This window comes from Callospermophilus lateralis, chromosome 8, assembly GCF_048772815.1.
Source record: "Callospermophilus lateralis isolate mCalLat2 chromosome 8, mCalLat2.hap1, whole genome shotgun sequence".
NCBI classification, from domain to species: Eukaryota; Metazoa; Chordata; class Mammalia; order Rodentia; family Sciuridae; genus Callospermophilus; species Callospermophilus lateralis.
The window spans coordinates 39589034-39601967 of NC_135312.1; the positions used below are offsets into that span (position 1 = coordinate 39589034).

Genomic DNA, 12934 nt, shown 5'->3' on the forward strand with positions numbered 1-12934 from the left:
AGGTAAGCCCATCTCAGCAAAGATCTCTCCAGCATCTGCACCAGCCGGACTTTAGTTCTCCATTGCAGAACGATCACACCATATGACAGTTGTGAAGAGAAAGTCCACCCTGTCAGAGAGTGGGCTCCTTGGGGAGAGCAACACCTGCCTGTTCTCTGCACCTAACCCAGGGCCAGGTTAGCAGTGGAAACTTAATACATGTTTGATAAGTGAAGGGAATGAATGGGTTAGAACCCAAGAGCTCAGAAGAATATCTGTCCCTTTAAGAATAAAGCTCTCAGCTCAGGCAACATTACTGAGATACCCAACTATCTGAAGGAATCTTCAGAAAATTCAAATGAGTGAGAAAAGTCAATCACAAAAGCTTATATACTGTATGATATATATAAAAAATTTAAAATTCAAAATTACAGAAATGGAGAACAGATGAGCAGTTGCCAAGGGTGAGGAGGAGGCGAGGTAGGAGGGAGGCAGATGTGGCTATAAAAGGATCACTTTCATAAGGATCTTTGTGGGGATGGAAATATTCTGCATCTTGATAGTCAGTGTCAACAGCCTGGTTGTGATACTGTACCAGGGTTTTGCAAGATATCAACACTGTTGAAAAGAGAAATGTGGATAAGGGATTCCTCTGTGTTGTCTTTTACAACAACCCAGAATTATTGTTTTTTTTTATTAATCCAGAATTATCTCAAAATAAAAAGTTTAATTACAAAAAAGAAAAGGAAGAAAATTCCATGGTGTTCCAACCACAGTCAATAAGATACACACTCGTCTAAATGAAATCACACCCATCAGAAAAATGTATTAGTGCACTGTCAGGCTATTGTTAACTCTTTCTTGAGGGAGTTAATACAATAGGCTGTCTTGGAGGTTTCCAGAGGTATGTGAATGACTCCTAGGTCTGCATCTAACACACTGGGTACAAAGATGACTTGACTCTGCTAACCTTCGGTGACCTTAACCTTGTGAGGTTACAACACACACCTGCATGTGTTCAGTTGCATCTGGAACAATGCACAGGGAATGCACTAGGTCTAGTGCTTGCATACGGTTCTTACCTGGGCGGAAGCTTTGGCAACCCTGGCCCTTCCACTTAGACTGCCTGAAGGGAGGCACATGCTCCGCTCAAGCTGGGGGGTTCTGACTGTGACCCACCTGAATCAGATGAGCCGCGCTCTCTGGGCTGCCATATCGGAGGTCATGTCCATTGATGGCCAGCACGCGGTCATTCTCCTCCAGCTGGCCGTGTCGGTCCGCCACGCCCCCATCTAGCACATTGAAGATGAACACCCCAGGTTCGTCCACTTTGCGCACCAGTTTTATTCCCAGCTGCTCCTCGGGGGTGCTTTTGTTGAGAATCACATGGAAATTGTCATCCCGAGGTCCGTAGGAGTCCAACACCTGTCCATTGCTCCTGCTTCGGAACTTCTGCTCTCGCAGCACGGTGAGCCGCAGGACCTGGCAGGGCTGTCGCAGGAGGCGCAGGGCGTAGTTGTGGGGAACGTTGCTGATGTCCATTCCATTGACCTGGGGGAATGGAGCATCTGCAGTCAACCACCCCTGCCATCACCCTTCCGCAGAGGCCCAGGCTCACCTGTGCAGGGCCCTGGGTGAGATCCCGCAACAGTACAGAAGTTAAAGATCCAGGACCTCGGAAGACCCAGGGTACTGCTCCCTTAGAGACTTCCCAGGCTCTCCCCTTATCCTGTGTCCCAAAATCCCCATCTCCCATGGTACCTTTCAGGCCTCTGTGAGTGGGCACCCTCTGTCTACAAACTTGTCCTCACACAAGCTGCCCATTTATTTACAGAGTTCCAACCTTCATTTCTGTTGCCTGCCAAACTTAGTTTTTAGCTGGTAGGAGGGGAGGGAAGAAAGAAAAAGTAGGAAAAGAAAAAAGAAAAAAAATCTTCCCATCCAGCTCTGTCAAATGATTACATAACTAAACTCTTATTCTTTTTTGTGAATTTTTTTCATGCATGCTAAGCACATGTTCTGTTATTGGACTCTGTGCCAGCCCCAAACGATAACATTAATGGCCGTTCAAACCAAGCTGAGTTGACATTTTCTTTTCAAAATTCTTCAATTGGATTTTTCTCCCTGGGTCACCCATACTGGAACTTCTTTTTCCCATTACTCTCTCTCTCTCTCTCTCTCTCTCTCTCTCTCTCTGTGAGTGTGTGTGTGTGTGTGTGAGAGAGAGAGAGAGAGAGAGAGAGAGAGAATATATAAACTGAACATGTACACGTATGCACATGTGTGAGTATTGTTACAAGTGATAGTGCATGTGTGTGTGAGAGAATGTGCATATGTGCATGAGGGTGTGTGTATAAGTATGTGACAGACAAGTGTCTAAGTGGTGTGCATGAGTCTGTTTCCAAGTGTGTGAGTGTGGTAGTGAAAGTGATAGTGTGTGTGTGAAGGTACTAAGGCGCTCATCTTGTCTGTGTTTCCCTCCCGCAAAAAAATGGGGAGAAGTCCTTATACAATTTCAACACACCACCGTGAAAGGAAGTTTCTGGGCTCCCTTATTGAAAGGCTAGCTCACCTCACCTACTTAAGCTTGCCCCTCCCATTTGTGCCTCTCATAACAGTGTGCAGGGCTGTTGCTGCAGCAGGCTTTCTGGTTTTAATTACTCCAGCTACGCAGGTCCTGCCTGGGGGCTGCAGCCCCCAGCGTTAGGCACCTCTCTGGAAGAAAACAATGCAGAGGAGCCCTGCACTCAGTTCTTGAGGAGAGAGCCCATGAAGGAGCCACAACCTTCTTGAATTTCTTGAGTTTGGTAAGATTTCTTGTACTGGCAGCCAATTGTTAGAGGCGCCTTGGAATGAGCTTCGGAAAAACCTTCCTGAGGGACAGTCACCCGTTCTCTGCTACAGCTCCAGAGAAGAGCAGGGGCTCCCCATGCAAACACAGGCCACCTTTGTCCAAGCACAGGTGAGCAGAGTAGGGGGCCTGCTTTCCCCATTACACCCAGGCCAAGAGGTCAGGGTTGCCTGCAAAGAGTGCTGGCAGCACTTTTGCCTGCAAGTGCCAGCTGAAGACCACAAGAATCAAAATGTTTTCTTATGCAACCCTCCCAGGCAGCAGAGTTTCCATAGTTGGGGAGGAAGCCATGCAGAGCACTGCAGATTGCACTGCTGGCGGCCCCCTGAGGTTGATTCCCACCTCAGAGGCCAGTGGGAATGTCAGCATTTCTGCAATAACTGCTTTAGATTATTTCTCCTCTTCTTCCAATTAGTTTGCCAAACAAACAGCTCACAGTGTGACAAGAGCTTGTCCCTTAGCAACCTAGAAGGGGAGGGATGCAGCCGTTATCTGAGTATCAGGAAATATACGAGCAGGGAGGGATTCCTGTCACTTCTGGCACACATTTGACTTCTGTCTGATAAACAACTCTTACTTTATCCTTTCTCCTGAAAAGTCCTCCTTGAAGTCCCTCTCCTCACCCAAGTCTTGGCGGACAGTGTACCCAAGACAACTCACTCCTCCATGTGTCTCCCCTACAATGTCTCTGAGTTGGTAAAAATAGCCGAGGGATTATTTTTATTTTCACAGAGAACCATTTAACCATAGTAAATTTACTTTAGAAGAATATCTGGATGTGATTAGATAAAACACAAAATGTTCCATTAATCTGCTCTAAAAATAATTTAAGAAAATATATGTTCCAGTTTTATATTACTTAAATGCTGTAGGAGAAGGAGGGGGAAAAAGAGAGGTAGAGAAGGGGAAAGAAGATTAAAAAGTAGCAGGGAGAAGAAAGAGAGGAGAGAAGGAGATAGAGAGAAAATAATACAGAAACAGAAATATTTATAAACTGGAAGGGGAAAGAGTGAGAATGAAAGACTTTCTCAATTATGATAAATCTCATATGAAGAGTCATATGACAACTATGGAAAATGAATGTCCTCATTTATTTTGCCATTTTCTCCTCATCTGTTCAACCAACCATCCATCCACCCATCTACCCACCTACCTGTCCATCCATCCATCCAACCATCCATCCACCCACCCATCTGTCTGGCCATCCATCCACCAACCTACCCATCTGTCCATCCATCCAACCATCCATCCACATCCATCCGTCATCTGATCTGAAGGGTTTTTATAGGAAGGGCCTTGTCACAGCGCCACAGCCACAGTCTGTACCTTGAGGATGATGTCTCCTGGCAACAGCCGGCCATCTCTAGCAATCACTCCATCACGATAAATGTGTTGGATAATGATATGGACCAGTGGGGTTTCGCTGCCTCCCACAAGCCTGATGGAGAGGCTTTCGTTGGGATCCACTCGATTGATTTTGATGCTGGTAATTTCACCATCTGGAATCAGGTGATACAGCCTTGGAAAGACTGAAATGGGCAAAGATAGTATTTGTTTAAGACAACCACCCAGTGGCATTTCCAACCGCTTTTCTTGCCAAATTAAACTGTTCATTGTTTCTTGTGTGTGTGTTCTACTTTTGCTCCCTTGATGCCAGGGTGAGTTGCTCTGCTGGAATGCTTTTCATCCTGGGCCTAAAATCAACTTTTCCTACAAGGCTGCATGAAATGATCCCTTCCAATTACACTCTATCCTGATCCCTCTTTCCCTTGCTCTCTCTAAACATGCCATTTCCTGTAAGCCTTTCTCTCTGTTTCTTATGGCATCCAACCTTCTATTACTGATATTCACGCCCATTTCTTATATTGCCCACTTGACGGTAAAATCCTTGAGAGCCTGATTTCTGGCTTCTCCTTAGTTCTGTGTATAGATCTCTGCATGCAAGAGTCTTCTGCTGATATTTACTGGGTGAACTGGAATGGATGAGGGAATGAAGGAACATCTTTTACAGAATGGACTGCAGCGTCAGCTCCTGATAATTTAAGGACAAAAATAAAACAAACCTGCTCTTCTGCCTTCTTTGATCATTTTAAGGATTCTTTCCTCTCAAAACCCTGCTTTTTAGGGTTGGGGGAAATCATCAGCCCTCTCTTTCAGATGCTACTTTCAATAGTTAAAGTCACAAGAGCTGTTTCATAAGTAAGAAGAGTCCAAGGCTTAGCTTCTGGAGGTTCGTCCCTGATCTGCCTCAATCACTGGATTCAGAGCTAAGGAGATTTAATGATTATGTAGGCTGGTGTTTCCAAACTTAATTTTTTTTTTTTAGCTGAAGAATCTGCTTTCCCCATGAAACCTTTCATAGTTCCCTCTTTCCTCCCCCTTCCCATCCTGCTATGACCAGGTAAAGAGAAGCAGCTAAGATGGTGGCTGAAGGGCCTTTTCTGCTCCTTAGCTTGTTCCAGCAGAAAGGGGAAGTGAACCAACTAGCTGGGGGCTGCAGAGTCAGGTGACCCTCAGAGCCAGGTCTGAACCTGGTGCCCCTGCTGACTGCTGACTGCCTCCATCAGGCTTCCTGGAACCAGGTATTCACAGCCAGGTAAGAAGCCACAGGGACTTGTCGTAAGGAACGATAACCCAGCAGGAGCATGCTTTTCCATTTCAGCTTGAATTGAAGTGTATGGAGGAGAAACCATTAAGTGCTGGGACCCAGCCTCCAGATCAGGTAGGAAGAGTGGCTCTCCTGGGTAGCCTGAGACTGAAGTTAGGGTGCAGAGGGCTGAGCTTCTGCCTCCTGCAGCTGCTCACAGCTGTCTTTACCCTGAGAATCTCCTTTAATGTTGTCATCTGGAAACTGGAACACTGCAGGCCTGATTCTAGATGATCCATTTTTTGGAAATGGATCTATTTTCAAAATATATGACTTCAGTCCATTTTTCCTAATAAACCCAACTCTCCAGGAACCATACATTAAAAAAATCACAGTTATTTCTAAGTATTACAGAGTATGGTTAACAAGGTAATAGTGGCCAGAGCAAGCCTGAGACATTGTAAATGTGTGCCCTTAAACTCCGCTCAGATTTAATTTAATGGAAATGACTGGCTTTGCTATAAAGCAGCCAGTAGCTGTCCTAATCTGTTGGTTCTGGTGCTAGCAGTACTTGGGTGTTTGAGTTCAATCAGTGTTTCAGCTACTCTGATTCCATTAGGTGGGCTACACCACAGCAACTGTCAGGACATGTCTAGGAACAAGGGAATGGCGAGTTCTTAAAAATTATTTTGAGTAAAGAAAGATTTGGAAATAATCATCAAAGCTGCGGATCCTCCCCTCCTCTGTCCCCTCCCTTGCTACCTCATTCCCAACAGAGTTACAAAAACCATACTCCCAAACCTAAACCGCTCAAGGACATCTGCTTTCATAGTCTGAAAGGACAGACCCAGTCACACTCGTAAATGATGTTAATTGGAGCCACACCAGCGAGACCCTAGTGACTCCAACGCATTAAAATCATTTCTGAACTGTCAAACTTGCATTAGTCTGGAAAGAAAAGAATTTATTCAAAATTGCACGCTCCCCAGAGGACCAAAGTATTTGACAATTATTATTGTTTACAGTGAGTTCATTGTACGGTGGCACTGAACTAAGCAATTTGAATGGGTATTTTGAGGTCTCATAATAATAGCAGTAGGGTGAGGAAAAGAGGTAAAGTACGTACAAGACCGTAAGAGGCTCAGAGTAGTTAGAGCGCACGCGCGCGCGCACACACACACACACACACACACACACACAGAGAAACAGAGACACAGGGAGAGAACACACACAGGGTAAGAGGAGGTCATAAGTAAGTAAGAAAGAAGGGGCTTCGTGTGCCTCCTCGAGAACCTTCTGAGGGCGCAATAAATCTGGTGGTTTAGGCTCCACCTTGCAACCCCCAAGAATGAAGGGCAGAATAACTTAGTGGTTATCGGGGTAGTTTCTGGAGCCGGAGAATCTGAGCTAAAATCCTAGTTCTACCATTTCTTTTTTTCAGCTGGGTGACTCTGGCTTAGTTGCCTAATCTCTCTGTGACTCAGTTTCCTCATCTATAAAATGGGAATGATAACCCTCGTTCCTTAGCATTGTTGTGACATTTAAATGGCTCAGAACTCTACCTGGAACACAGAAAGAACACATCTTTTATTTAAAAAGCTATTATTATTACTACTTGAAACTTCTAAAATGGAATGAAAAGAAATGGGTAAGACGATATTTCTTCAGCTCCCTTTAAACTGCCGAAACCACATAGGATCTACTACCTATCTAATGACTTTCTTTGCATGGATTCTAGAGCTGTATTCAAAGTTCAGCAAGATAAGCTGGAACAAGCTACATAACATCTCTGTGCCTCAGTTGCCTTCACCTGTAAAACAGGGATAATAATAGTAACTTCTTCATTGTGTGGAGGACTGAGGAGATGCACGCAAAACACTCAGAACCACACCTTGTACACAGTTTAATGAGAACCAATTAATATGTCATTTATTGTGTGCCAGCACTATTTTAAATGCTTTCTATTTATTAACTATGATTATCATTCTTCAATGCATTAAGCTAGCTCCTTTTTGTTTTTTAAAAGAATTTCACCTTTATTTTATTCATTTGTTATTATGTGGTGCTGAGAATCAAACCCAGTGCCTCACCCGTGCTAGGCAAGCTCTCTACCACTGAGTTACAGCCCCAGCCCTCAACCAGCTTCTAAAGGCAAGGAATCTGACACTTTTCCCTCATTTGTAAAAAAGGGCAGCATTCATTTCTGACTTCAGTTACTTACGAGAGAAGGACATTGATCAAGGCACAAAGTATTTTATAACCTTGGGAAGAGAAGGTCGGTGGTGGCCAGGTTGTCCTCACCCTGAATTACCCTGGGAGCCTAGCCCAGGTCCACCCTCCTGGGGGACTTCACTTACCTTCAGGGGCAGTGGGATTTGCAGGATGTTCCCCGCCCTGGTCAGTTTGATTGGCAACTGCACTCCCACTCTTTGTCCTCCGAAGAACACTCAAAGCTCGGTTAATTTTTTTAAAAGATCTACTTCGGATAGTGGACCGCTCAAAGGGCCGTGCTGAGGAAAAGCGAGGTGATAGAACCAGTAGTTAATAGAAATCATCTTTCCTGGACACATCTGATAAAATACATGAAAACCTGAACAGGGATGACCTCTAGGTAGTAGGATTTCCTCTAGGTAGAAACTGCTTACCTCTGCTTTCTAAATTTTCTACATGTGGCTTGTTTTAAAGTCAGCTTTCCCCCTTGGGAGAAAGTGAATGTAACAGCACTTTTCTCGAGCAGGCAGGGAAGGTCCTGGCACTGGGGGAGTGATAAATCATCTCGTCTCCCTTCACCCCCTTTCACCAAGTCAGAGGACACAGTTCTAATGGCCTGAGGTACTCCTGGTTTCATTTCACTTTGGAGAATTGGACGTGGCGTGGCTGCCAAAACTACCAGAACCATTTCCCTTACAAAAACATTTCCAGAATTTTCCACAGTGAGTATTCCGTAGAGGGCAATCCCAAGGAAGGCCAAGAGCCCATTCCCCAACACCCACCCACTTGACTCACCCCTAGTTCGGTTGCTCCGGCCAGAGTCCAAGGGACTGTTTGCTGGCTGACCATCCTCGGCCGTTGACACGTAGGCAGGGTTGTCTAGGCCAGGCTCGTCCATCATTAAGGAGATGGTGGCAGCCGCAGAGACCTCTGGGGAGAGCGCCGTCGCTGTGAGGCTGGCACAGCCATCTGGGCAGCCGTCTTGCGAGCGCCTCTTCCTGTCTTTGGTCAGGCCATAGTGGGAGGCACCTTTACAGCTGAGACAGGACCAGTGGGGAGGTCAGAAAAGGGTCCCCCCCCCTGCAGCCATTATTCAGTCAGGCCTCTTCAAACACATGGACCGACCCTATGCCCCCTTCCCTTTTCACATGTAGGTACTCAATATACCCACATTGCCACCAAATGGATTAACCACCTGAGAAAACAATTTAAGGGTTCTTATTGTATTCTCCTAATGCAGCCTCTACCCCAGTTGCTGGAATGCAAACCTATGAACATTCTGGTGACTATGTGACTAGGGTTGGAGGATGGTGATCTTTACCTGTTTGAATTTGGTAATTTCTTCTTGCTGGTATTTATTTTGACCATGAAAGCTCTTAGTCATACTCTCACTCCTTTCTTTTGGGTTTTCCTCCCACAGTATTGAACATAAATACAAAGCTCCTCCCAGAATCCATATTTAACTGTCCATGGAAACCAAAGCACCATTGCCACAAAGCCACAGGAGTTTTCTCAGTATCGCTATTCTCTAGGGGCAGGCTTGGTGGCTTCCATTTCTGCCTCTGGGCTGGTCTCCAAGGACCTCCCTTATTGCTCAGAGAGGCCAGGACCAGGGATGTTATACACTGGAGAATGTCATTCATGGTCACATTTTCTAACATTAGGAGAATAAAATAGCTTTCATTTTATTTTTTAACAAAAAACATATTTGCTTCTATCCATCCATTTATGTAAACCTACTTGTTTCACCATCCATTTATGTAAAAAATCAAACAAACTAACTCTGTAAGACCAGTCATTGATGTAATAGGGAGAATTAGAAAGAGAAGATGATATCCAAGGGTTGGGAGTCCAAGGTTTTGAGCTGATCTAGGCCCCTATTTTGCCATGACTGCATTTCTGTTGTCACTGGGCAAGTCATTTCAGCTCAAGGCAAGGTTCTGGTTGGGAAATGATGATGATTTAACTATCTCATTGCACTGTGGTGAGGGTAGGCAGCTCCCATAGTTGTGAAAACAGAAATCATTCCCATGAGTTCCTTTAAGAAGTGGCCATTGGCATGTATTAGACATGCTAATTAGAAGTTATGCTGATCAATTAATTATAAAAAACCCTATTTGACTGAGCTATTTAAAAAAGACCTTTGTGATCCTGTGGGAAATGAGGCTTCATTGGAAGAAAAATCCTGAAAGGAACAGAATCCAATGTTGGTCTACAGTTGATCTGCATGCATGATGTCTACTACCCTTATAACCATAGAACTGGCAGGATAGAAGGCCCTATTGTCTGGATCAGAATCCTTGCCCTTAAATTTACTGAACTGAGGGATGTGGGGCAATTTTTTTTTTAACCTGGTTAAAAAATCTACACTTACTTCTTGGTATAAAGTTTTGTTGATACTGTCTTATTAACAGTTTACCTTGCTCCTTGGAAATGGAGACTATCATGCTAAGAGTTTACCTTGCTAGATACACAGTATATGGGAATTATAGACCTTTCCATTATTTAGCTATTTTTAAATGCTCATTTTTTTCATATTGTAACAAGTGTGATTAACGCGGGTACGTGTTTGTTGTCCAGGAGCAGTCACGACATGGATGTCATTGCCTGAGAGTGGCCACACAATCACAGGTGTCTTTCTTGTCATTTCTGCTGCGTTGGCCTCACTCTTGGCACTACAACCCTGAGTTTAACTGCCACTTAAGTGTCTTAGAAAAGCTTACAATATGAATCAGCACTGAAATGAAAAGCTACCGTACATATAGAAAGTCTCAGAAACAGAGCAGAGGGGTATACATTGGATATGGATAAAGCAAATATTCATCCTTAGTAGATCTGAAATCCCACATTTTCTTGCAAAGGAAGAAGTAAATGCTTTATTTGCTTAGAAAGACACCTCCAAGGAGATGAAAGTTGATGTTACATTTTGTTATTTAGATCTTCAAAAAGGATCAACTATGTCCTATCAAGCAACACAACACAGGGAAGGAGAAGTTGCCAATTCTGCCTTAAAGGATTTCAAAGCACAAGAGTCTGTTGTGAACAATCCAGTCACCATGGGAACAAATATCTTTAAAGATGTTTCAAGATCTTTTAATCAGTGGAACTTCTAAAATTTATTTTTCTTTCAAGCACTTTCAGTATGATGTTTCTTAGAATTAGTAGCATCTTAGCTATGATGAAACATGATTTTAAATCTTAATGGAAAAGAACTAGGATTATACAACTGTGTACCCTCATCTTCTAGAAGAAGAGAAAGGCTGGGACAAGGCCCAGTTCGTACTGCTTATACCGCCCACCTGGGAAGAGTTCAAGCTCCTGCTAGAGTCAGTGAGAATTTATCATACCGACCAGCTACTTTGGCTTGAAAATATTCTGCTTAAAAATAGCAAAGTGGTTGATATGGGAAATTCAAAAACTGGAAGAAACATTGTGTGATGGAAAAAATAGAAGCCAGTGTGCATTTGAGTAGCTCCCAAGTCATAAACACATGAGTGGAACACTTCTATGCAGGCCAGCAATATTTGGTCAGCAAGGCACAGGAAGGAAGTTCCTAGACTGCTTAGTGGGTCTGGAAACAGCCTTAATTTTTGGGGGGCAACAGTTGCCCTTGACCATATTCCCTGCCAGAACAGGAAATTAATTTTCCAATTGGACAAAAGGTTGGCAAAGGCGTAAGCAAGCTTTTCTTGGGGACGACATGGCATATCCCAGTAAAAGAAAGTAGCATCTTATTCTGTTTCCTGATCACTGAAGATGGGTGAAGCATTCTTAAAAGTTCTGAGTCCCCAAGACTATGCCATTAAAGCAGCACTGCTATTTCAAATTCCTGGGGTTCCAGGAAAGGCAAACTTCATGCAATGGGTAAGGACCTTCCCTTTGGCCCCGGGTCACAGCTGTTCTTACGACTGGGGAGGATGCAGAATTTAGAGTGAAACAGACTCATAAGCTTTGTTTGAAAACAAAAAATAATCTTGTTTAAGTAACTCATCCTTGTGCAATGTTAGCTTGCTCCAACCTCTTGGCTGAGCTGGAATCTAAGGCACAGAGTGATGGATGGAGGGAGCAGCTTTGTACTTACTAATTATCTCTTTTGTGGTGACTAATACTGGGGCCTCTTGATTTACAAGCACACAAGAGGGAAGGAGAGAGGAAGAGCTGATTACCGTTGGCCAGTTCAGGAACATACTGTGAGCCCTGGGTTGTGTTCAAAGCAAGCAGGATTTATGCTCTCTTTCAGTTATCCTGAGCTTGCTAAGTGCTCTCAGGTGGTGATGGCTCTGAACTTGAAGGATGAACACAAGGAACACAGAAAACCACTTTCCAACTGAACCACAAACTTTGGATGTTTGAACGTCCATGAAAACAAGCAATTCGGAATACTGTTGTCTTGGTGATAATGGAGTGTGGGGGCGCTGTGCTCCTTTATCAAAGCAAGCAGAGGCAAATCAGGAAGAAATCTAACCCTAGCTATGCTGCGATTTTTGTTTCTTTTGTGGGGAGAAAACAAACCCCTTTCCTACAAAATTCCTTGGTCTGTGAGTTCACTGTTAAAAGTGAGCTGGAGACGAAGCAGGACAGATTCCAGACACCATTGACAGAGGTCCTGAAGAGTGTCCTCCTAAGAGTTGGGCCAAAAGTGCAGCAGTAGCCTGTTTATAGGGAATGGCAACTTGCTATGGTGGACTTATCCTCTAATGATAACAGGAGAGCAAGAGTTGTCCACAAGAAAGTGACCTTCAATACCTTCATCATTGTCGCCAGGGCAACTACCTAACCTCCCCTCAATCTAACTTTTATTCTTTCTTTCTCATTTCATTTTTGTACCAGATAAACAACCAGTTTGCTCCTCTCGGAGTTCATTAATCATCCACTCTGAACTTCCTTTAAACCTGGGCTTTGCAAACTCATGTGCTTTGAGGACAGGAGGGAGGAGGGACTGGGTGGGGACCATGGTGAAGACTGCTGTTGGGAGTAGGACCCAGTGGCTACTACAGAGCTTTGCTGATTGTAGCCTTATGAAGGCCAGTCCCGTGCTGCTGGAGCAAGCAATCTGCATGCCAAGAATCATTTTGTAAAAATGTGAAATCTCTCTTGATTTTTAAATGTTGGCCACAAATTCAAAAATTTAAAAAAAACACTGCATGGTCCAAACAAAACACATATGTAGGAGAGATCTGTCTCAAGAAGTGGCACATTCCAATCTTTGGTAATAAGAAAAAATGGCCGGGTGGGTAGGTTGGGTTCTTTTCTCTTTTCAGTGCCTCAGGCAGCGACATTGCCCTCCTCCTCCTCTGCCCCCAATC

The 12934-nt window shown here is 44.1% G+C and overlaps 1 protein-coding gene across 5 annotated transcripts in view; it reads right to left on the bottom strand.

Moving 5' to 3' along the window:
- The window catches only part of Lnx1 (ligand of numb-protein X 1), a 166191-nt gene that overhangs the window by 29115 nt on the left and 124142 nt on the right, over positions 1-12934 (bottom strand). For all 5 annotated transcript variants that reach the window (XM_077110220.1, XM_076864616.2, XM_076864617.2 and 2 more), the window contains 4 exons: positions 8424-8665; positions 7775-7927; positions 4157-4359; positions 1159-1530 (listed from right to left, as the gene is read on the bottom strand). In XM_077110220.1, coding sequence (XP_076966335.1) covers positions 1159-1530; positions 4157-4359; positions 7775-7927; positions 8424-8665 — 970 coding nt within the window. The remainder of the gene's footprint in view (positions 1-1158; positions 1531-4156; positions 4360-7774; positions 7928-8423; positions 8666-12934) is intronic.